This window comes from Podarcis melisellensis (genome assembly GCF_964234715.1).
Source record: "Podarcis melisellensis genome assembly, chromosome: 5".
Lineage (NCBI taxonomy): Eukaryota > Metazoa > Chordata > Lepidosauria > Squamata > Lacertidae > Podarcis > Podarcis melisellensis.
The window spans coordinates 85,232,948-85,258,404 of record NC_138537.1 but is presented as its reverse complement, the minus strand read 5'-3'; the positions used below and the strand labels follow the sequence as shown (position 1 = coordinate 85,258,404).

Genomic DNA, 25,457 nt, shown 5'->3' with positions numbered 1-25,457 from the left:
AGGCCAGGTGGAACAACTCTGTCTTACAGGCTCTGCGGAAAGAAATCAGATCCTGCAGGGCCCTGGTCTCATGAGGCAGAGCGTTCCACCAGGCCGGAGCCAGAGTTGAAAAGGCCCTGGCTCTGGTTGAAGCTAATCTAACTTCCTTAGGGCCCGGGACCACTAGGGTGTTGCTATTTATGGACCTTGAGGCTCTCCGTGGGGCATACCAGGAGAGGCGGTCCCGTAGGTATGAGGGTCCTAGGCCATGAAGACCTTTAAAGGTCAAAACCAGCACCTTAAACCTGACCCTGTACTCTACTGGGAGCCAGTGCAGCTGGAAAAGCACTGGGTGAATATGCTCCCATGGCAGAGACCCCATGAGGAGCCTCGCTGCAGCATTCTGCACCTGCTGGAGTTTCTGGGACAGCTTCAAGGGCAGCCCCGCGTAGAGCAAATTACAGTAGTCAAGCCTGGAGGTGACCATCGCATGGATCACTGTGGCCAGGTTAATTATGCCCAGCAGCTGGCATAATTAGGCAGGGTTTTTTGGGGGGGGTGTCCTGTTTTTGCAAGCTCCCATTAAGTATTTTAACTCGAGTTAACTGTAATCTCAGCACTGCATTTAGTGGAAGTCAGGATTCCCCAAGAAGGAAATCTGGTTAGCAAACTCCGTTCAATAATGAACCCTGGTTAGCTATGTCTCACGGTGGTGCCAATGAAATGTTTAACCACGGTTCAAGATTCGGTGGTGGAAAAAGACCAAAAGGAATTCATGTCAAAGAGAATGAACTGGGAGATGGGTTAAGGTGCCTTTAAAATGCAACCAAACTGTAGTACTTCACTTGTGCACGGAATTGACAACATGTTCATAGATGTATAAAAATATAAATGTATTAACAGCATGAGCAGATTAACTATGCTGTTTATCATTGCAGATGATAGCAGGAGTAAATTGTTGGAACAGGTTCAAATAATTTATTTCCTTCTTATCTATGTGAATACAAGAAGTGAGGGGATCAAGTCAGGAGCCAAGAAATGAAGGCTTCAGTGTATGGTACATCCTTCTAACCTATAGCATTGTAACAACCAGAGGTTGGCTCCTTCCCTGGAACTAAACTCCTATAAAACTAAACATATATTTACTTTATGACTTTCAGCCTTGAGTGCTTTCTGTCTAAATTAAATATCCAACACTCTTCTGAAGCTGTCAAAGCTAAATCTTCAACAATTCCAGACACTGGGACACGCTGCATTTTGTGCATGATTTTGCCCAACATGGTCTTCAACAGGAGACCATGAGAAACACCAGGCATCGATAATAAAATTCTGGCTCGGTGAATTCCTATTCTCGTAGACAGGAGGGAATTCAGCACTGAGTTAGCCTGCACCTCCAGGGACTGGAGACACTGGACTAAAAAAGCTCTTTTGAGGCAGCTGGAACCTCCCACCAAGCTTCAAGATGGCCGAACAAGGACAACTGTGAAACAATACTAAGGGGAGAAAACCACATTTGTCCTGTTCATCCTTCTCCTTTGCCTTTTCCACCCCTACCTGATAGGTCTGACACCTTCAGCATGCTTTGCGCTTCACTGCTGGGAAAACAGTAGTGAGCATTATCTACTTAGCCAAGAGATTTGAACCGCCATGTATCTTTGCAAGTTCCCATCCACAGGTTCTCCTTGGTAAGGCTTCCCCTGCCGTATTATACTTCCTCTTTGTACTGGAGAGACTTTCCTGGCCCAACATACCCATCTTTCAGCTTCACTGGAGTGGAGCTGCCGGGGCCCCAGAGCAGTGGTAGTGGACATTCAGCCACTTGCCGTCACGGCGGTGCCAAACACGGGTTTCTTCCGACTGCGTGGTGCGGGGTCGGCCTTGACCATCGATATACTGTGTCAAGCGGATGTAGGCAATGCAGGCTGCGTCATCACCAATAACATGAACGTGGGGGTTCAGGATGGTGGTGTGGATTGGCTTGCTGTTGTTCTTGGACAATACTGGGGAGACATGTGAAACAATGAGCATTCCCCCTAACCTCGCAAAGAGAAACAGGTTTATTTCGTTCATTACTTTGGTCACTTCCCCCAATAGATCACATGTCTTTTGGCTTTCTTTCCATCCCAGTCAGACCATAATGAAGCAGTCCGACCAACTGCCCCACAAAACCCCTTCCTTTTCCTAATTGCTTCTATGCTCCAATCCCTCCAATAAATTTCTTAAAATGAATTAATCTCAGGCTCCTGGAGAACCAGGTTACTTTTTTTATTATTACGCTGTGAGCCTAAAGGATTCATTGAAAATTGAAAAGGAACATACAGTGGTGCCTCGCAAGACGTAAAGAATCCGTTCCGCGAGTCTTTTCGTCTTGCGGTTTTTTCGTCTTGCGAAGCAAGCCCATTAGCGGCTTAGCAGATTAGCGCTATTAGCGGCTTAGCGGATCAGCTGTTAAGCGGCTTAGCGGATCAGCTGTTAAGCGGCTTAGCGGCTTGGGAAAAGGGGGGGGGGAGGAAAAAAACCCCGCAGGAACTCGCAAGACATTTTCGTCTTGCGAAGCAAGCCCATAGGAAATTCGTTTTGCGAAGCACCTCCAAAACGGAAAACCCTTTTGTCTAGCGGGCTTTCCGTCTTGCGGGGCACCACTGTGTGTATATATGTATGTGTGTGTGTGTGTGTGTGTGTGTATGTATATATATATATATATATATATATATATATGCAACACCAGCATATATATGCTAAGGAGAAATAAAACAAACATAAACAACATGCAGAGAAAGGAGCCATCATTTTTCTCTGCCTCCCTCTGGGGAGCCTTCAGAGATTCCAACAGTCAGAGCCTGCTTATAAGTGACTATCTTTCAAGTGTTGGTTATAGCACGGAGGAAAGGACCTGAATCTTGCTTGATACTATTATTATTATTTATTCATGTATTCCCTGTCTTTCTAAAGAAGTAGACAAGGTGGAGTTCACATTTGTGTCCTGCTACGACCCCCTTCCCTTTTCTTTTGCACATTGATCCTTATTTGCAGGGAATTTCTGTCACCCCATACCTCTAATGGGTATTATATTATATATCATTATATGTTATATATCATTAATATTCGAGCAAGGGTGGAAACCAGGAGTATCTTCAAAACCAAATGGTTGATAAATCAGATAGTTGTGAAATCACTGCTGAAGAAACCCTTTTTTTGGAATCTGAGGATTTTAACAACTAATTGGCCAGTCACAAATAGCCACTTCTGGGGCTGCTATCTTCGGACACTGCTGAATTACACCAATTATCAGGATTCATTTCAATCTAGTTTTAGGTGTGCCATCAGCACAGAAATTAATTGCCTTGGTGTCCCAAATGGAAGGCCCATATAAGGAGAAGCTCTGTTTGTTCTTCTAGGTTTTTCTGCAGATTTCATTACCGTCAATCATGGTAGCCTTATGGACAGGCTCTCAGGGTTTTAGTTTGATGGTGTATCAGGCAACTGATACAAAAATTCCAATTAAAAGAAAAACTAAGAGGAGAATTCTGGAGTGCAAATTTCCAGGATAATACACTGCCAATCTAAGTCCAGAGATGGTCTTAAAACTGCAGTTCTTTCCTACCTAAGCAAGCAGGGTCAAGGGTAATTTTGGTGTCGCCAGTTATCTACCACTCACAGTTCTCAAAGTAAAACTTGTGGAAATCCATTCCCTCCACGAGATTCCCCAGTGCTTCGGGTTCAAATGAGGTTAATCCAGGGTCACAGATCTTCCTGCAAGAAACAAAGTACAAAGGATCTCATTGGTATCTGAACCTACAGCCTGTGTCAATATAGACTGTTTGCAGCATGCAGTTTTGATTCAGAGGGCTCCCCAACCAGGAACAGAAAGCCGAGCTTCCTTAAGTATTATAACCTATTTTCCTAAGCCCTAAGCAATCTGAGGCTTCAAGGCTAGGCACCTGCTGCTGCTGCTAACTTCTCATGAAGTGGGAAGCAGATCTTAAGGGAATGGAAGCAGTCTTCACATCTTAGGGTGAAAACACTAATTTTCAACCCTTTCTCTAAAAGTTAAAAGTGCTTTTACTCTTCTCCCACATACGTGCCCAATCATATTTATTATCATTCCCACATTACAGTTTACAGTCAAGTGCTCTAGGATTGAACCCCAGACATTTCACATTCCCTCCTAGCCAGCAGCTTTAAATTATTATTTACTTTCAAATTAATCTCTGTCTAAGGGATGTAGAACTTAACAGCTAATAAAAAATTACTAGGTATGCTTTGTGTTGATGGGATGTTGCTGAAAGGTGGTTTCATTCTGACCACACTTCTTGTAAACTTTTTTGAGCTTTTGACTTGTCCTAGCTCCTACCCTCTCGTGAAATGAATCAAACTGGGAGGAATCAAATCATGCCTTTCAGAAGAGAACACTCATCTCCTCCTGAACAGTTTGATGGAACACAGCTGGAATTCATATCTATACATGCCTTTGTTCCTTATCAACGTCATATAGGATGCTGGCTTCCCCCTACTTTATGACAGCCATTTTAGCTTCCTAGAGAATGTGCCGCCAGGAGGAGTTTGCAATGCATTATGGGGGGAAAGAACACTAATCACTGACTTTAAGTTCATATGTTGGGAAAATAAGCTTGTTTGCTTGTGTTTATGTATATGCTTGCTTGCACACACTCCTCTATGCAACAGAGAGTGCTTATTAGTATTCACCTCTGGATTTCTACTAAAGTAGCTGCATTTATTAATGTAAATCAGAGAATCTTTGGCCCTCCAGATGTTGTTGGGATCCCAACTCCCATCAATAAAAGGATGTCACATAGAGGAGGGAGAAAGGTTGTTTTCTGCTGCTCCAGAGAAGCGGACACGGAGCAATGGATCCCAACTACAAGAAAGAAGATTTTCCACCTAAACATTAGGAAGAACTTCCTGACAGTAAGAGCTGTTCGACAGTGGAATTTGCCGCCAAGGAGTGTGGTGGAGTCTCCTTCTTTGGAGGTCTTTAAGCAGAGGCTTGACAACCATATGTCATGAGTGCTCTGATGGTGTTTCCTGCTTGGCAGGGGGTTGGACTCGATGGCCCTTGTGGTCTCTTCCAACTCTATGATTCTATGATTCAATACTAGCCAGCATGGCCAATAGCCAAGGAAAACAAAAACTGGAGTCAACATCTAAGAGGCCACACATTCCGCACTCCCAATGTAAATGCAGATTCAGGTTCATAGACAGCTCTGTCCATACTTCCTTTCCTGCCTAGTTAGAACTCTTTAATTTTAAGTTGTCACCTTAAGGTAAAGGACCCCTGACCATTAGGTCCAGTCGTGGCCGACTCTGGGGTTGCGGCGCTCATCTCGCTTTATTGGCCGAGGGAGCCGGCATACAGCTTCCAGGTTATAGGCCAGCATGGCCAAGCCGCTTCTGGCGAACCAAAGCAGCACATGGAAATGCCGTTTACCTTCCTGGCGGAACGGTACCTATTTATCTATTTGCACTTTGAAGTGCTTTCGAACTGCTAGGTTGGCAGGAGCAGGGACCGAGCAATGGGTGCTCACCCTGTCGCAGGGATTCGAACTGCTGACCTTCTGATTGGCAAGTCCTAGGCTCTGTGGTTTAACCACCAGCGCCACCTGTGTCCCTAAGTTGTCACCTTAGAGAAGATTTAAAACTGCCCATACAGCAGCAAATACACAAGCACACCTGCCATATTTACATCCTACTTCGTTCATGTAGTAAGATTCCATATAACCAAGCTATCAAACACCAGAAACATCTTAAGCTGAGACTAAGGCCTAGTTTTCACTTAGGTGGTAAAACTGCATGTGGGCTGTGTCGACTGTAACTGAGGGTTTTCACATGGCAGAATACAGAAAAGTAGAATACCACAGAGGTCAGGCGAATAACTTTCTCTCCAGCATACTAGTTTTCTGCTCGCACAGATTTGTTTGTATGAAGGAGTAGGCCATTATGTGAGTCCCCCCTGCATTGTTAAGTGATACAGTCCAGTAGAATTGACTTAGCCTGACAGTAATTGCTTCATGTTATTCCTAGATTCACACCAACAAGGTTGATTCTCATTGCCTCTATCAAACCACAGCAACTAGAAAGACTTGTTATTGCCCTCCCTCATAAGCAACACAGATACTGGGATGATTGATAAACACTTGACTATTGAAATTCATTTATTTTTAATATGACTTAATAAATACAATGCACCAAAACTGTACATGTATCAGACTACTTATATTTACCGTATTTTTTGCTCTATAAGACACACTTTTTTCCTCCTAAAAAGGAAGGGGAAATGTGTGTGCGTCTTATGGAGCGAATGCAGGCTGTGCAGCTATCACTGAAGCAAGCAGAGCAAGAGCAAGAGCTGCGCTGAGCCTCTTGTTCTGCTGGCTTCCCAGCAAAGCAGGAGGAGGAACGGAAGGGAGCCCTTATGGAGCCCCTCCCGTCTCTCATCCCGCTTCGCTGGGAAGCCACCAGAGCAAGAGCCGCTGCACAGCTATCGCTCTTGCTCTGCTGGCTTCAGCGATAGCTGCAGAGCTTGCTCTGGCTTTTCAGGGAGGTGGGAGAAGGGATGGAGGGCAGCCCGCCAGTCCCTTCTCTCACCTCCTGGAAAAGCCAGCAAGAGCCACTCTATCTTTAAAGAGCTGCACCGAGCAAGCCTGTCTACGGCTCTTGCTGGCGTTTCTTGTTTTCCTCCTCTAAAAATTAGATGCATCTTATGGTTGGATGCGTCTTATAGAGCAAAAAATACGGTAAGTTTTTGCTATTTTCTACTCCCCTTCTCCACCTCACCACCCCATGGTTATGTCTTCTTTCACCCAAATTATCTGGCTTCGAATGGCCAATTGAACAGCAGGCCCCCACCCTGTGTGTCTCCACTTACGTGTATGCCTCGAAGTCTCCGTTGTTGATTGCCTCAATCAGCTGCTCCGTTATCTTTATGATCTCTTGTTTACGCACTGGAGAAGGGAATAAAAAAAGAGAGGCAGCTTTACGGCACATGGGAGTTGGGACAAAACATATGGCAAGCAAGTGCTCCCTTCCGGAGATTCAACAGAGCAGTGTTCGCAGCGGTGGTTGCTCTCTTGAATTCCAGAACAGCAGTAATGACAGCTACATATTGGAAGGAATGGAGTCTGGAAGATGGAAGGAATGCAGGAAGAAGGGAGAAGGCGGCAGTTCGAACAGCAGCACTGCTACACCAAGAAAAGGCTCGGCTCTAACAATCTGCGCAGGATTTATGTGGAGAGCACCAAGGATCACATTTCCATTACACTGTTTCTAAGGTGGAAGGACCCACTGCATCATCCAAATCTGAGGTGTAGATATGAAGAGAGAGGGATCTACTGCAAGCATGATGATCCTGACCTCAATCATGGTTACAGCAATGGCAGCAGGGCCAGGAGCTCAGGTGCTCCCTCTGCCTCTTGAGCAACTTTCCTCTCAATTTTCCGTCCCTTATTGGGTGCCCACTGTCACAAAGGGTACTTAATGCAAAACATGGCTCCCTCATAAACCTAGTAGTGGAACCATGCTTTGAAGTGGGTGTGCAAACCATCGTTTCCAATGAACCTGGTCTGCGTTCACTGTAATTTGCACTGGCACATACAGAGAATACCAAGCCATTGCTAAAAGATGCGAAGGAAAGAATGTGAGAGTCATTCCAGAGGGAGCTCAGGGAAGGAAAGGGTGCCTGCACTGGAGGTTTACAAACTGCATTATGTTTGCACTGGGCCACAGAAGTCCCTCCCTTCTTTGAACTGTGGGCATCAGTTCCACAGATCCCCAAAGAGATGAACAAAAGGATGACACATTGACAGGTCTACAGAAACTGCCTATAAATGCCTGTTTGATGGCTCAAGCCATCCTTCGCCAACCTAGTGCCCTTCAGATGTTCGGGACCAGGACTCCCACCAGCACAGGATCCAAAACAGCTCCTGAGAGCCTTCCTGTATCAAGATGTTGAGCCCATGAAAGATTCCTAGCTCTAATATCACCTTCCTCTTTCACCTGACCATCTCTCATGACACAAACCACCCATCCATCTGTTAGCTTGCTGCCACCTTATTCACACCTGCTCCTACTGAGTAATTATATTGGATTATGCCTTACTGTACCACTATCAAATACTGCTACACACACTATTTGGAGGAATGATTCTGGCATAACGGAACCTATTCTCAGCCATACAATCAGCCACAGCTCCGGTGGTCTCACCAGGAAGTGTGAACCATCAGGTTGAATGCAGACCACCAGCCATGTATTGTAGCTTGCCAGGAATTTTGCACACAACTTTGTGGGGTTTTTTTCAGTCTGCATCATGCACTTGACATATGCTGTTTTGTGAGTGGGTGCAATAACATGTTTTTCAATTCAGTTAGGTAGCCGTGTTGGTCTGACACAGTCAAAATAAATAAATAAAATTTAAAAATTGTCCAATAGCACCTTAAAGGACCAACTAAGTTTGGTCTGGGTATAAGCTTTCGTGTGCATGCACACTTCTTCAGATAATGTTTTTCAATGTTTAGGGGGATTTTTTTTTAGGCTCCAAGTCTGAGCTTGTTCCAAAATGGCCATGTGTACAACAGAATGCCCCTGGGATCTGGCTTTCAAATGTACACTGTCTCTGTATATTAATACCTATATAAGAGATGTTTCCATGGGCATAGCGGTAAGAGTTGCCCAACAAGAGCTGGTGGGAGTAGAGGTGTCCCCAATTTTTAGAGGCACTGTGACACCCCATGGATTTTTGAATCCCAGACAGGCAGCAGTATCTGCTTCTCCTTTAGTCCAATCCAATTAAAACAAAGCTGAGCAAGTTCTAAGAACTGAACCAACTGCAGGCCTTGAATGCATAGAGATATGGTACCTGGATAGAAAAGAACACTGACTTTCTCTATTATTAGACGTTTCCATGAGTGTGTTTGCCTTGGCCTTTGTATTGGTCAAAAGAGATAGAGCTCAAGACTTAATTTGATACTGTCTATACTCTCACCGAATTCAAAATTCACTCAGTTGTTGCACACATAAATTACAGAAGTGTGACAGCGGAAAAGCTCTTGTTGGAACCATACGGGGACAGGACAAGAGGTAGTTTCTAGGATTCAGGTCATTGGAAGTCACTGGCTGCTGTTCATAAGAATGTTTCATCTACACAGGTAAGACATATCGTCACTAAGCTTCTCTGGAGTCCTTTGAGGTAAAGGGCAGGGCAGAAACAAACGAACGAACGAATGAATGAATGAATAGCCAATAACAGCAGCAAGACCTCTGTAAAGGGGGCCAACCACTTCATACCCCATCTATCAATGTTTTTATTCCCCAGAGCAGAAAGAACAGCTCTATCTATCAGCAAGGCCATCAATGACTTATGAACTTTCTGTATGGATGCTACTGTTACTAGTCTTAAGTGATTATGACGGGACCTATTTTTCCCCATTTACAAGTGAAATTGCTGTCCCAACAACAGGGAGAGCATATGGATGTGCTGAGGTGGCCTGTGCATCACATGGAGAGATGCAGTGTACATTTCGAACCTTCACCTCCTGCTGTATCCTCCAAAAAAGGGAGCAAAAGGCAGCTCTATTTTGTCTCCCTTCAATGCCCCAGCTGCACAGATTGCAGCTGGCCAAATCAGAGAGAAGACACCCCTGGAATTACGACATTGACATTTTCCATGCAGAAATGGTTCGGAAGCACACGGAGGCCATTCTCGGACCCTCAACATCATACATGCAAGCTGCTGAACCGTTTCCCTGCAGTGATGCTTGGATTTCACCTGGAAGCAGCACACTTGCCTTCCAGTCCCCTACTGTGGTGAGTGCTTAGGAACTGCAGCTACATAACAAGAAGTGTTGGATGTTGTATGAATATACAAATACACTCCATGCCAGGCCCAACCACAACACTGACTGAGAACGCATCTCTAAGGTTTCAGAGTCTTTCCCATCACTGTGGCCAGAAAACTTTTTCAGGGGCACTATCAGGATCAATGTTTTACATGCAGAACATTATGATTTACCACCACGTAACGCCACCTTACCCTATCAACATACAGGAATTGGGGCTACAGAACAAGGAGAGCTGGATGATATCAAAATACTGGTATTTCTCTAAACATCCACACAGCAATCTCTGATGCATTAAAACTGTGGAAGTGGCTGGAAGGGTGACAGATGGCATATCTATGGTACGGATTCATTTATTCCGAGTTTGGAGCTTTGCTAAGGCTGGAAACTTTAGATGGAATAACTTTTTTTGCTTTTTTTGTCTGCAGTTGCAGCTTGAGAATTGTGTTTGCTGTTTGGGGCTGATGTTTTCATGTGTCTAATGGAGGTCTGAACCGGGGCTTCTTGCTCCATTTCAGGAAAAAGAAGTATTTCAAAGAGGGGGAGTAAGGGAGAGGAATATATATTTTGGAAAAATGAGAGATAAAGGTTCAGAAAAGGTAGAGAAGTAAGGAGGCTAAGTACTAGGTTGTTGTTTTTTCTACTCCTGCTACTACAAAGCTAACTTACATGGCGGATTGTTAAGTGCAAATGGAACTACAGGAGTTAGAACAGGCTCCGACTGAGCGCGATCCAACTCCACAGTTTGCCCTGGGCTGTCCCAGGCAAGTAGTTTCTCTTCACAAGATTGTGTAGTGGTAGCTGCAAAACAAATGCAAGCATTAAAACAAAAATAAAAACCAGAAAACAAAATAAGGACTGCATTGAAAACACACACACACACACACACAACCCCAGAGGCAGCAATGCCACCAACTTCTGCCAAGCAAACCAAGTAGGGCAACTGGATCCCTACCAAGAGATTCAGTCTTTCAAAACAGCAACTAAGAAACACAGTAAGATTTGAGGAAGGAGAAGGTGAAGAGATCTAAACTCCAAATCATAAGAGCAACAGAGAAAGCACAGAAGCAGGGTTCCCTTGCCTCCGCCTGAGCCGGGTTTCTACATGACCCTAACATGCCTCATTGTGGTTCTACTTTACAGGAGGGGGACAAAGGCTTTGCAACGGTTTGGAATGGAAAACGATGTCTCCTTTTGTCAACGAATGTTCATTCCAACTAGGCAATGCTGAATCAAATCCTCCAAATACCTTCTCACCAAACCTATAGGTTTTGGAAGAGGGTATTGTCTGGAGAGGAGATAAGGATCATCTCCATATAGGCTTTGAATTACAAATGTAAAAAACAAAAATCATGCTGCTTCGTTAGCTGTTCCCTATCACTATCCTCCCATCCGCCTGCTCTTAATGCCCACGTTCAGCTTCACGCACACGGAAACAAAATGACTTAAGAGAAAATTTTGCAGGTTGTTATCTCATTATACAAGTTGGCTGTATTAAAACAGCATGCACCCAGTCCTGGTTTTAGAGTAAGATATGAGCCGAAATGCTACAGCTGAATGGAGTAATTCAACTCTAAAAACCAAGGGGCACTAACAAAGAAGTCTCTGAAGGATTGATAGCACATAATTTCAGGTGAACAAGAGAAGAGTAGGAAGAAGGGGGCAGGGTTTTCAAATCTGTTTTTTTACTAGATAGGGGCTGAATTTGCTGGTGTTTCCAATTCCCTGCTGAAGTGTGCCTCTTCAGTGAGGGAGAACCTGAAGTCAAATTACAGGTGTTTCTCATGCGGTCCCTATGCAGGATCATAACCACAGCTCTGACACATCTCTGCAAAAGTTCCCCAAGATGGATAGTGAGGAATCTAGACAGCTATACTATCCCCGAGTTGCTGCTGGACAGAGAAAACATATCAGAAATGGGTTCTTGAGTTCTGATTTTTCTGTGTGTGCAAGTGGTGTGCATGGGTTCACACAACTGCAGTTGAAGTCTTCTGATTTTAGTTGCTATACTAATGATTTCCTTCCACACCGGTGGGCAACCCTTCATAGAAGGTTTCGTGCTGTGTGCTGTGGTCCCTCGCCACCCATTTCCCACGAATAGACACTTGTGAAGATGGAGCGCTGTGTTTGTTTGCTCCGTGTGCAAAATCTGGAAGAACCAAGCCAATCAGGGCTTCCTGTTTACATCTGCAATCACCACTTGTGGCATGAAACATCATATCTCATGCTTATCCCTGCACCAATGTTGGAAAAGGATATTGTGTCCATAAGAGCTGTAACCTAACAAACCTTTTTGGTAGAGGCCTTCCCGGCCAGCGAGGACTTCGGCTTACTGAATATTTCTGAACACTGGTGAAGAATTAAACCTCTGCCCTACAATGGCTGATTAACATTCAACAGCCTTTTAAATGTGTCTGCGGGAAGGTGGGGCTTTCATTTTGCTGTTTTGTTTTAAATTATTTACTTGCTTTCATCCCGTATTTTATTCTGCGAACCACCATGAGATCTTACGACGAAGGGCGGTACATAAATCTAATAAATAAGATAATAAGATACATATATACCCCCAAACAAAGTGTCATGCCCAAGAATACACATCAATAAGCACTTTTTTAAATAATCGCGAAGGAAGTATATGGTATCTGGCTAAGGAAAAGAGGATATGAAATTAGCTAGATCATGGTTTCGTTTTATTGTGGCAGGGGGAGGGAAAGGAGTTTCTCGGGAAAGTGTTACATGAGCAGAAATGGTTCCGGGCTGGGGGGGGGGGGAGAAGAGATGAATCAGTTTGAAAACATGAAGTGTTGGAAATGAGAATCAATATTCTGGAAGAATATTGCAGAAGCCGAGGAAGACAGAGAAATGGGAGAAGAGAGAGTCACAGTAGGGAAAGGAATGCTGTGGAGGACTGTAAACCCTGGACTTACTGGCTGAATAACAGAGAGAAAGCTGGGACTGCATGGACTCAGTCTGGGTTTTGCTCTCACAGTGACTCCGTCCTTCGAGCACTGAGCTGCCATCCCCGATGGAGAGAGGGGGCGCTTGCATGGCAAAGGATGCAAAACACACACACACAAAACATACACACACAAATAACAAAACAAAATAAAAAAACAACAATGTACATTCAGTTAAAAAAAAAAGATAATGGAATAGGACAAAACAAGTACAACACTCATTACAAAAAAATATTGCTCGTGAATCCTGCCAAGACATGACGTTATCAGGTATCGTGCACAGCTAAGGGGAGAGCTGGCTGCTTCTCCCTATACCTGTTCATATAGCTAACACTGAAGCTGCCAGCTGCGTAAATCTGTTTACGATTTTTTTTTTTCATGTTTACCTGCACGAATCCACTATCCACCACAAAGCTCATCTATAAACTACACTCACGTAGCAACGGCGGATAAGTGGCTCAGCTCTGGCAGAAGAGTGGATTGTGAAAAGGCACTCTGGCAAAGAGCAGCTCATCATGGGGAAAGCAGATGCGTGAGAGAATGGGAAAGAAATGACAACGGTGGAGTAATTATCCTTTCAAGGGATTAGACGGCAAAATCAGAGCTTGGTTCATTCAATGGAGCATACGGTGGCTTCTCTTGAAAGGAATTTATCAAAAGCTCCCACATGCAATTTCTCTTGCAACCCATACCTTTGCTTTAGCTTTGCATACGCACTTCAGAATTACAAGATGCTCTTAAGAGGGCACTTCCTATACTGATGTTTACATTTGCCCATGTAGCCCAGTACTGTTCGACTCTGACTGGCACCAGCTCTCCAAAGACCCCGGTGCTCATGCCAAGGACTGATCCTAGGACTTGGTGCGCAGAAAGTATGTGTTCTATAACTGAGCTATGGGGCTCTCACTTCAGAGCACATACTGATGCTCTTTTTCACCACCACACCACTCCTTATTAAAGCATGCACATCCGAGCATTAGTTTTGCCTACAGGCAAAAACAGCTAATGCTCTTGACAAAAAAATATTCTGTGTTATGAGCACTCTTGCTCTCTTTGGAGCCCATTTCCTTGAGTAGAGTGTGGATACTCTCACGTACCAGGTCTGTGACCAGTTTCTGTGCCACTAGGCTAAGTTTTGTTGGTATTCCAACAAAGCAGCGGGAAGTAGCACATACTTGCTATCGTGGTCCATTCATAGATGCTAGCCGTTGACATCTCTTTGTTTCCCTCTGGCATTTTTCAGGTGGCTAGATTTAGGTTAGGCTCCCCCAAGTTGCTAACACTACACTCAGGGAAGCAGGTCCAATTAATGGCTGAGGGCTGATAGATCAGTCTTACGAACTAGCCAAGGCAAGGGGACATTTCACAACGGCGTTCTCAAAGGTATCTGTGCATGTAGAAACCTCAAATCCTTTTCTGGATCTGTCGGCCCCCATCCCTTCTTTATTTTACTGTGTGACTTGCTCACACATATGGGCGAATGAAAGTGGGCTGATCCTTGATGAGGCACAGCCTCCTGCGTGGAAAGGTTTTTTGCTGAGTATTAAAGAGTCATTCTGGAATGCACTGAGGGTTTGGAACAGCTTAACCAATCTGGCAGTGCCCCCCATCCCAAGTGCTCTTTGATGTCAATGTTACATCGATGGCTACTGCTACGATGCAGTCTTGTGGCGCTGCTGACCTAAATTATGAGACTCGGTCATATGGTCTGTTGACCTATAATAGACTATATGGGTCAAGATCTAGTTACGGTAAAGCTAAAGGACCTCTGGACAGTTAAGCCCAGTCAAAGGTGACTATGGGGTTGTGGAGCTGGTCTCACTTTTCAGGCTGAGGGAGCTGGCGTTTGTCTGCAGACAGCTTTCTGGGTCATGTGGCTAGCAGGACTAAACCGCTTCTGGCGCAACGGGAAACCGTGACGGAAACCAGAGTGCACGGAAATGCCGTTTACCTTCCAGCCACAGTGGTACCTATTTATCTACTTGCACTGGCGTGCTTTCGAACTGCTAGGTTGGCAGAAGCTGGGACAGAGCAACGGGAGCTCACCTCATCACATGGATTCCAGATCTAGGTGTACTGGTAGAGGCAGAGTTATGTAAGAACTATAAATTGGGGTAAATCCTTTGAGAAAGCCCTACTGACCAGCAAATAACTTCTGGCTGCTCAGCTTAAGCCTGCATTCAGGTTAGGAGGGATATGCCATCACAGCACAGTCTTCCTCGACCTCAAGTCTGCTGCTGAACTATAACCCCCAGGATCACGATAACTGGCCATCCTGGCAGGGGCTGATGGGAGACTTACTAAATATGCCAGTTGTCCAACATCTGGGGACTGAAGGTTGGGGAAGGCTGTTGTATTGTGGCCCCCTAATTCTGAGTCTTACTCCTGCACAGCTGCTAGGTAAGGCAGGCAGGCAGACAGACAGACAGGCATGAATACAAGACATTCTCCCAGGCAAATATCTCTCACAAAGAGAATGCAAAGAGCATCCTCCCTCCCAGCCAAATGGTGAGCCATCTGTGATCGGGCCCAACTTCACACAAGTGTTTTGATGAGCTGAAGAGAATGCAAGTTGGTTCCTTATGTATTTTTGGCCGGTGGGACTAGTCTACGAATAGCTCCTTACACTTGCGCAAGGAGTGGTGATATGGCAGGCCGCATCCCCAAACTTCCAGGATTAGGTGAAATCTCAAAAGCTTTTAAGAAGGCAGAGAATCGCACATGCCTTCCTTAGACAACAGGAAGTCCTTCAGATAGCAAAATCCTTACAGCAGCCAGCCCACAGCCTCACTACACTTACTCCTCCAACTACAACTAGGGGAGGGGAACACAGATCAGTTGCATCAACAGGTAAGGAGCCTGGCATGGAAAACTGCTCTGTCTCTGCCAGTGGGTCTGGGCGTTCTTGCCCGCCTGTAGCCAAGGAACCTACCCTTCAGGTCTTCATCTTCAGTGGTAGTATTGCAGCTCTCCGTGGAACCCTGCAAGAAAGAAGATTGGTAGATGGAAGTATTGAAACATGCACGGCGGGGAGAGATTTCTATATAAATGGGAAACCTATGAAAGAAATGGAATTTAAAGGAGAAATGGGGAAACGCGCACATCCCTTGGTTCGCAGGGCAACAAACCAGCGCTTTTCTACGTAACAAACCTTCTGCCACGTGTGATCTTTCCAAGTTTGAAAATTAAAATCTTATTTCTCCACACTATTCAAAAGGTATAATTTCAAATATTTATAATTTTTTTTGCTCAAATATGAACCCGGACAACCAAGAAAGTATAAGAATGGCCTGCAACACAGATTTGGAATGGGACATAAAGGAAGATACTTGGGGGGGACGGATAGGGGACGATGATGAAGACTCCTTTTCATAATATAAAGAAGTGTCATTAAAGTATAGGGCTCAAGTAGTACATGACTCCTGGACGACTCTTGATTATAAATGCATCTGGAAACCCAAGGTGCTAGAGGGGATGTTCAGAAAAATGGGTCATGCCTCCAATTTATGGTAGTTTTTGGGCACCTGCTATAAACATTCCTGTTTAGATAAGCCTACCCAGATGCGTAAGACAGTTGGGGTAATTTTGATCTGTTTTAGTATGTTAACTTTTGTATGTTTTAAAGCAGGGTTGCAATTTTTTCTTGACTTTACTGCTTTTTCTTTTGTAAACCGCTCTGAGGTGTTTTTGTTGTTGTTTTTAAATATTACGAAATAAATCAAATTAGCAAATAAACAAAATGTTTCCAAGACTGATGGAAGGCACTGTTTGTGATTCTTTAAAGGGCTTAAATAATAAAACAGAGTGTCACAGGTCCCTACATTGCAGGGGGCTGGACTAGATGACCCTTAGGGGTCCCTTCCAATTCTATGATTCTATGAGAGGTGTCTCCTCTCATATGAACCTTCAGATTCTGACCTTTACCAAGGGAAACCCTGCCATAGGTATTTTATTTTTTAAGAGGTAGAATTTAGTGGTGCCTTTTTTAAGAGGTAGAATTTGAGGTGGCACCACAAATCTGGCCACATTTGAAAGAGGAAGAGGTTCCTGAAATTAAGACGAGGTAGCCAGGAACAAGGGCGGCAAAATGCTGCGACTACGTATTGTGAAAGCCATAGAGGTATAACGCAAACCACAACTTGATGGTGAATCGAGTTCCCCAGCTCTCTCCAGAATTTGTAGCAAAAGCTTGTGCATACCCTCAAACCCACACACCCCACATTAGTTGCCAGTGGTAAGGGGGAGGGAATTGCATTCTTTATGCAAAGGGGGAGGGAATTGCATTCTTTATGCAAAGATCTCGGGGCGCAAGGTAATTTTTCCTATGCATTAACAGAAACTGGGAGAGATATTGGTTATGATACTCCTTGTCTGGATGCTTTTTATTAGTCTCAGTTTTGGGGGACAGTGAAAAGGGTGTTTGGGACTAACGCAAGTCCTTTGTGATCTGTCACTTACCTTTATGCCATCATTAGCATTGTGCACAACAGTTGTTTGTGGTTCCTAATTGAAAGAGGACAGAAACACAAGTGTCAGATGTCAGCTCCAAAACTTTTCTCCCTCCGTGTAGTGCCTGTTGGGAGAGCAAAGTGACAAGACCAAAGCACAAACACCTCTATCCTAAAACGGTGTAAGTACATCCCATCCCATCCACCTTAAAGAGTTTTGGAAGAGAAATATCCAATTGTAATAGATAAACTTACAAGGAGACAAAGCCATACAGGACTCTCTATACCCCAATTTTGTTTGTGAACTTTCTTCGGCCTGGAAGATTTCCAGCAGTGCTCAAGAATTAGTGACCCCCACGGAGGGTACTGATTATTTATTACTTTTAAAAGCCAACATTAACATTTCGCCCAGATCAGAGAGGAGAAGCAGGGCTTTGTCTCCACGTTTCCCCCACAAATGTCTCTGGAAGGACATTCACAATTTCCCCACAAAAATGGCAGCCAAAGCTCCACAGCAAAGAGCTGCTCGAGTAGGTAAGTTGCAAAGTCCCACAGTTGGTTGAACTGACGTTTCCAAAATGAGACATTTTCAACAAAAAGAGGAGGGGAGAAGCTGAGCGTCACAAGAGCAGCATTTGAAAAGCCAACGCATGATGAGGTACAGTGAGTAAAGGACAGGGTTAAAAATTATGAAGCAACCCAAGGGGGAGGGGGAACCTCTCCGAAGCATTACACGGAGTAGAAAGCAACTATCCAGTCTCTTAAGACTCCTAACTTGCAGCCATTCCTGTATTCTTTTTGAGAAACTTGCCCAGTTCTGTTCTAGGACAGTATCACAACGCCCACAATGTTCATCCATTTCTGTGGCCCACAGCCTACTTCCAAGTCTTTAAAAGAAGGGCCAGAGTGGGCATTGGTTGAGCTGTCAAAAACACAGGAATGTGTGGCCCCGCTGCAAGCGTGTTAATCGGGAAGAGTGAAAAACCCAGTGCAAGTAAGACAAGGGCAGAGGTTTCCAATTCCTTCATTCTTTGGAGACTGGATGTCATTGACCACTCCATCATGGCCTCCTTGAGGTCAAATCATATCAGGACAAGCTGCAGGCCTCACACACAGACACCACAGCGCTTCTGCACCTCTCACTTGCAAGGGAGCTTGGGATAAGAGCCAGGGGCAAGAGATTGCAGACAGAATTAAGCAGAAACACGGAGCAGCAACAGGCAGCATTCTGGGCAAGGGTAAGAACCAAAAGTAAAAACCAAAGAAGGGCAGATAAACGGTTGGGAAAGATACCATGGACATCTGCACTGGGGCTGATTCTTTTGCTGGGCTTACTACACTGGCTTTGTTGTTGGTCTGCGGCTAAGACAGAAAAACAGATGGTTTAGTTTCCCCCCCACCCTGCTGGGCAACAGTCATAAAAAAAACATTACATTGCTATTGCTGCAAACAAGACATTTCAGCTCAGTCCCCTCCCAAAGTCACCTGTGGAGGGGAAAGGAAACAGGAGAAGGTGTAGTGGAACAGGTCATGCCTGGTTTGCCATCTTCCATGGCAAAGATGCACCCAGATACCCGCGGAAGATTAAATAGGATTGGGAAAAGAACGAGATGGGTATAGATGGGTTAGTCCAAAAGCAAAGTGGCAAGGAACTTAAGGGAAGATGAGTAGCCTAAATAGGAGTGTTAACTTAGCCAAGGGATGGAGGAGATAAGAGAAGGGAACACATTCAGATGAACTGCAGTATGTTGGATGGAACAACCTGGTGGCTGGTCACATTCAGAAACCTTGTGGCTGGAGCAGAAGGAAGGAAGATATTCATGACTAATCCCTCAGTGGGCCAGAGAAACCAATGTGTTCAACGACCTTTCCAGCATTCCACTTAATTTTTTGATCTTGGACATAAGTTGGGCTCATGTTCACACAAACCTAGTTCACCAAAATATCCTTCCTTCCTTTCCTGCAGTTCTGGATCCTAGCATTCGAAATTGCAAGGGCTGGTTGACTCGTATGCTTCTCTCAAAGAGCGGAAGACTCCCAGCCCAGTGTGAGCAATCCTGCTCGAATTCAGGTAAGCCAGAAATGTACAGGGTTGAGGTCCAGATGCATGTTTCTCAAGAAGCAGGCAAACCTGGATGCTTGTTCTCCTTGGCAATGCACAGCAGAGGCCCCAGCCCAACCCTTTCCTGGCTGCCAAACAGCAGACTGAGAAAGGAGCAGGTAAGATGAACTAGTCGAATGACTATCCTACTATGGGAGTCACTGTCAAGCTGAAACTTATTTAACCTGTAATATCCACAGCGAAGTCATTTGGAAAGCTGAGAGGAGACCACTGGAAGTTGTGTATTTGCAGTTCACAATGCATTGCACTGGCCCAGAGCATAGTCGGAAAGTACATGATGCAATTCTACCGCTGAAACTAAAAGCAAATCTGGTCCTGGTTGGGAGACTGCCTAGGAAGCATATGAAAGCCACTCCAAGCTCTTTAGAAAAAGTGTAATAAATACATGATAAAATAATGGGAGAGGCAGATACCCTTTGGCAAAATGGAGTTATACTGACACAGAATTATCTTATTAACCTGCTCTATCAAGCACCTTCACCACAATAGCACCATGGTTGCTCCACTATTATGCATTTCAACTGGTACCAAGCTCCCCCCCCCCCAAATATTTGTAGTAGTTCTATATGCACTAACACATCAATTTGCAATATGAGTTAGGAAAACCACAGTGTTTCATGGTGGCCAACCATGCAATTTTCAGATATTCAGAAGAAGTGTAAAGGATCAGGATAGCAGATACGTCTATAGGCAGAAGTCAACAGAAAATTACACAAAAAAAGTTGGGGAGATTTTCGTAACCTGGGATAACCCACAACTCATTTATTTACTTGACAGGGATTGGCCGACACAGTGTGGCCTCTTCAAATATAAAGTCCAAGGCATTGGAGATGCCTCTACATCATACAATGCAACTTTGCTGTGTGTGAGAGGGGAAATCAAGCAACCATGTGGGAGAGTACCCCACCAAGATGAGGACAGGGTGGGGAAAGACCCTTCCAATTAATTAGCCCTCCTAACATGGTTCCTTGAGCCCCCCTCTCTCTCACACACACTCTCACACTGCACCAGTGTGGCACTGCATCATGGGAATGTGGCTCCAACACCGCCAAGTGCGAGTGATGAGTTGGGTAGGTGCAACAAGTACAAGCTGAACGCAAACCCTGTAAATAACCCCACACAAATATCAGCTTCATGGAACCAACCCTAAGTATGTTCCGACTTTAACCATGCCCACTCTGTAGCATGTATAAGCAGTGCTTTCCAGAATTCTGCTCTGTTAAAATTATGCCCAGGACACACTCATCGGCAGCCTTCCTTAACCCACGTATTGAAACTGTTTGCTATGCTATGTGGGCTAGAGGTTTTCAAGTTCTAAAAGGTCCATGAGATCTATGAATCCCTCCCTAGGGAGGTCAAGAGATGCCTCCACGTTGGCAGGGGAGATGATATCCCTGTCCCAGATCCCCTCGTGGCTGCAACCCTACACGGGGAAACAGTTCTGCTTTACTTAATCCAGTTCTCAATTTCTCCCCCATAACCCATAATAAAAAGAGGAAGACAAAGCAAGTGTAAAACTGGGTTTCAAAATAGGTTCATTTACACCAGCTAGGCCCTTCAAGACAGAAAGTAACACGTGTGTTTCTGTACCACATGGGACAATGTGCACATCACAGCAGATATAACGGTTACAAATAAAACCAGTAGCAAACATTCTTGCTGCCTCATTACTATTTTCATAAAAACACAAGTCTTTGTGAATGAAGACTTGATTCTCACACTTAGGATCCTGCTGCAGGCACCTCTCTCACTCTCTTTTCTTTAAGATTATTTTTAATACTTTAAAACAGGGGTGGAGAACCTAAGGTCCTGTGAGGCAGTGAATGAAGTCCACTGGGCTTCTCTGGACTCTCCCCAGGGCAAACCCCTCATCCACTGCACTCTGTGCCCTCTGGGTAGAGCGATGCATTTATTATGGGGGTTCAGAAGCCTTTGACATCTGACTGACTGACTGACTGGAACACAGCCTACTATACAAAAAGGTAATACACCCATCCGTTGCTTCCACTATTTGTTGCTTCTGGCTCCACCTGAAAAGGAATACGGCTCCCAAGCTGGAAAGCCCAACCCTGTTTTATAATGAAGAACTGCACCCCCAACAAAGTAAACCCAAAATCTCATTAAGCAATGGTGTAGCCAAGAAAAGCACTCACCATATGCACCTTGTGGTGTCTTTGCCACATCTTTGACTCTCACAAAGGGATACAGAAGGGAACGTCTCCTGAGCTACCTAACATTGCAACCTTACGCATGTTTACTTGAAAGTAAGCTCCGCTGTGTTCAGTGAGGCTTACTCCCAGGTTAGTGAGCATAGGATTGTGCTGAATGCATTGGAAATCAGTAGCAGCAGTATTCCAAATCAGAGAGTGAGGACAGGTCAAATACATACACATAGGTTACGCGGAGAATTCACAAGAGAAAGTGGACCTTCACATTAAACCTGCTATTAACAGAGATGGGAGAGGGCAGCTAGTTGTCTGCCTTGACAGCAACTAGCATACACAGTTGAAATAGTGGCAGGCAGGCAAAGAGTTCGTTCATATGCTGATTTACCATCTTCCCAATGCAGCAACTGGAAACACAGAAGCTGGGCACTGCTGATAATGAGCAAGACGGAAGAGAGTGGTTTCCTATAGAGAACATGACCTTGAGAGCGTTTAGCCCACACATGGAGGGAAACTGTGGTCCAGTTATCATGATATACATAATTTTAATTTTGCTGTTACAGAGGGCAGGGGCCACTCGGAACAATGTCCACCTCCTGTTCTTGTGTCATCTGAAGTACTAACTACGGGGTTCAAGAGGTATAAGTGAGAAGACAACAGCCCAAGCTGTCACCTTGCATCAAGGCCATTTGTTCCTATGGTGTACTTGCATTGATGCTTTACCATGAACTTCTCCAGCTGAGCATTCAATGGCAACGTGGCCAGCTCTGCTGCTGGTACTTTATAGTAGTAGCATGCAAAAAACCTGCTGATGAAGAGACCACCTGGATTCTCCTGCTGTGTCAGATGCCTAGGCTATCACCAGATATCCCACCTTGATTAAGAATAGGCTAAGTACTGTCCAGGCTAATGAGGGGACTGGGAGCAAGTGCCTGTGTCTTGTTTTGGAATGATAACAAAACCCTTAGGCCAAATGGTGAGGATCTCCCTGCCAAATGTAGAAAGCCTCACTCGGCAGAAAGTTAACATTGAGGCCAATCACTAGTCTACTGACTCCAATGAGTGTTACTCTAGCTGGTAATCTCTGTTGAGGGGGGAAGCATGGAGCAGCATCCTCTTGCGTACCTTGGAAAATAGCTAGGACCAATCTGCTAGGTAGGTTGTGATGCTGTTTCTTCCATGTCCTGGAATTGGGATGGGGGTGGGTGTGCTGAGGTTGGGATGAGCACTCATCAGTGTTGGTGCTAACCTTTAAAGTCCTAAACGGCCTCGGCTCAGTATACCTGAAGGAGCGTCTCCACCCGCATCGCTCAGCCCGGACACTGAGGTCCTCCTCCAAGGGTCTTCTGCTGGTTCCCTCACTGCAAGAAGCAAAGTTACAGGGAACCAGGCAGAGGGCCTTCTCAGTAGTAGCGCCCGCCCTGTGGAACGCCCTCCCATCAGATGTCAAGGAAATAAACAAGTATCTGACTTTTAGAAGACATCTGAAGGCAGCCCTGTTTAGGGAAGTGTTTAATGTTTGATGCTTTATTATGTTTTATATATTCTGTAAGCCACCCAGAGTGGCTGGGGAAACCCAGTCAGATGGGCGGGGTATAAATAATAAAATCATCATCATCATCATGGCACATTCAGCAGGTACTACAATGTGACAGACTATAACACTGCCCTCTGTCTGCCTCATGGTTGCTCTTGCTCTGTGTTATATGTTGCTCTGAGTTATACGCAGCTTTGGTCCTGAAGGCAAAATCTTGGCTGGAAGTGTAGCGGCAGTACTTAAAATCTCCCACCCTCCTTGTAAGCTGACTTTCATTTACAGGGAAGTGAGAAAGGGGAGACTCTGATGGGGGGTGGCGGGGGACGACGACCCCAAAATTAAAACCTGAGGAGGTGAGCATTGCAAGAGCTTTACCTAGACTCTGTTTCTTGTCTATAAATGGAACCATTAAGAGTGCAGGAAGTCTTCCCCCCTGAAGGCAGTCTAAAGCTTTGGCTCCGCCAGTACCCTTCCCAAAGGATGCCCAAAGCAATCCCTAAGGAAAGCTAGGAGAGGGATGCTGATGTCACCAGAATTTTGCTTGAAGGAAGCGAGAGCTTCATATTACGAGCGACATAGAACGAGACTTACTTCTTTTGACATTTGGTTGCATTATATATCCAACACATCCTGGGGAATATATACATTCATTATGAAGGGGGAAATGAATGGGAACAGTTGTCAGATATGTGATTAATGCCAACTCATTTTGGCATTAATGCCAACCATATACTTTTGGAAAATTTTTTGGTGTGGGAGGAGCACTGAAGGGAGAAGATGGGAAAACAACTGTGTAACGGAAGAGGGTCTTAGGGACAGAATTCTGGGAGGGAACAGGAAGTTAATGACGGGTGTGAGCCACACCATGGTGCTGCGCCCAAACTTTTCACCCAGGACACAAGGAAAAGGCCGTTAGTTCTGCACTGCAGGGCTGCTCACCACCAAGGAAGGTAGCGCTAGCGCAGTGCAATGCCGGCTCCTGTTTACATTTCAGCACTTCTGCAATGAATTACCCAAGGTTCCATGCCCGGACGAGAGTGCAGAGACCATGCTCTTCTTGGCTATGTGACCCAGCTTGGGAGACTGTTTGTCAGTTCACTCAATATCAAAAGCTGAATTTAAGGTGCCCAACTTTCGGAACCAAGTCAAACCCTACCAAGGGCCTCGTCTACAGCATGATCTTTTCCGTGAGAACATGGACCTTTCGAAGTGCGAGATGTCTCCCCTTCCCACCGGCTCCAGCCCCAGCCCGCCCCTTGCCCAGACATGCTATGTGAAGGGGGTGATGAGCACAAGCTGGACGTGCATGGCATGAGAATGGTGATTGCACAGGGTCACAGGCAGTTTTATGGGAGGTGCTCACCATCAAATGCACGCTGGAGCTTGACTTCCTTTTCTGGACACACCATTGAGAGGAGGGAAAAAAGAAGGAAACAAAGAGATGAGAAGAGAAGCAGAGAAAATGTTGGCACTTGTGTGTCAGCACAGACCCTGCTGCCAATCATGCTCCTCCAAGAAAGGATCAAGATGGCACAAACATCTGGGCACATGGAAGGCAGAGATCATCAACCTGGCGACACGGCATTCCAAACTCAGCAAGAGGGTAAAACAAAGAAAGAATGCAGGCAATGTGACATGGGAGAAACGGAAACCGGCGATATGTTCTTCTCAAAATAGTCCTAATCTGGCAAAGGATGAGGAAAGTTTTCCCGTAAACCACACACAGTTTCCTTCCAGAAAAATCACACTTCTGAACCGCCTATTCAATATGGTAACGAAGGGCAATGGACAACCGGTGTTTCAATCCCTTAGCCTTGGTCTTTCTGTTCAAAACTGCCCTCATCTGGTCAAGTGGCAAGCATCTATTTCCTCACACAAAGCATGTTTAATTTGCCTGTACTGGGAAGGTGGCTTACAATGACAATTACAGCTGCAATTCCAAGGTATGCACAAATGCACCCACAGAGCCACAAAGCATGCTTGGGATCTTCCAGAGAAAGGAGTGTTTCAGCACCCTGCCCATAGAAATAGTTTTCAAGATGAGGCAAAGAGACTGACTGGGTTTGTAAACAACGCCCCACCCTTTCGATTCTTGTCATCAGAATCAAGGCACATGTCACTCTCTCACAGAGCATAGCCCTGGGAACTTGCACAGAAAAGAAGAAACTAGATCAGAGACATTTCCGCACAGATGCACGATGGGTCAGACAAGAAGATGTCAAGTGTGTGCTCCAACAGGAGTGCAGAGAAAAAGGCACTTAGGCATGCTCAAGAGGAGGTGTCTGTGTGAATGGAAACAGCTAGGTTTCATCGAGTGAGACCAGAGAGTTTACGAGCCCCTTTTTTGCCTAACCCCAACAAGAGAGAAACGTGGCATTTTCTAAAACAATTCGAGGAA

General features: G+C 45.1%; 1 protein-coding gene across 21 annotated transcripts in view; it reads right to left on the bottom strand.

Annotated features, from left to right (window-relative positions):
* Positions 1–25,457, bottom strand: part of CAMK2G (calcium/calmodulin dependent protein kinase II gamma) — a 176,901-nt gene that overhangs the window by 3,131 nt on the left and 148,313 nt on the right. For 3 of the 21 annotated variants that reach the window (XM_081913639.1, XM_081913628.1, XM_081913643.1), the window contains 9 exons: positions 24,423–24,455; positions 18,529–18,597; positions 17,246–17,290; positions 15,720–15,768; positions 12,758–12,871; positions 10,500–10,631; positions 6,866–6,941; positions 3,638–3,732; positions 1,731–1,979 (listed from right to left, as the gene is read on the bottom strand). In XM_081913639.1, coding sequence (XP_081769765.1) covers positions 1,744–1,979; positions 3,638–3,732; positions 6,866–6,941; positions 10,500–10,631; positions 12,758–12,871; positions 15,720–15,768; positions 17,246–17,290; positions 18,529–18,597; positions 24,423–24,455 — 849 coding nt within the window. In that variant the 3' untranslated portion in view covers positions 1,731–1,743. The remainder of the gene's footprint in view (positions 1–1,730; positions 1,980–3,637; positions 3,733–6,865; positions 6,942–10,499; positions 10,632–12,757; positions 12,872–15,719; positions 15,769–17,245; positions 17,291–18,528; positions 18,598–24,422; positions 24,456–25,457) is intronic. The other 18 variants (XM_081913644.1, XM_081913629.1, XM_081913648.1 and 15 more) reach the window with 10 other exon arrangements.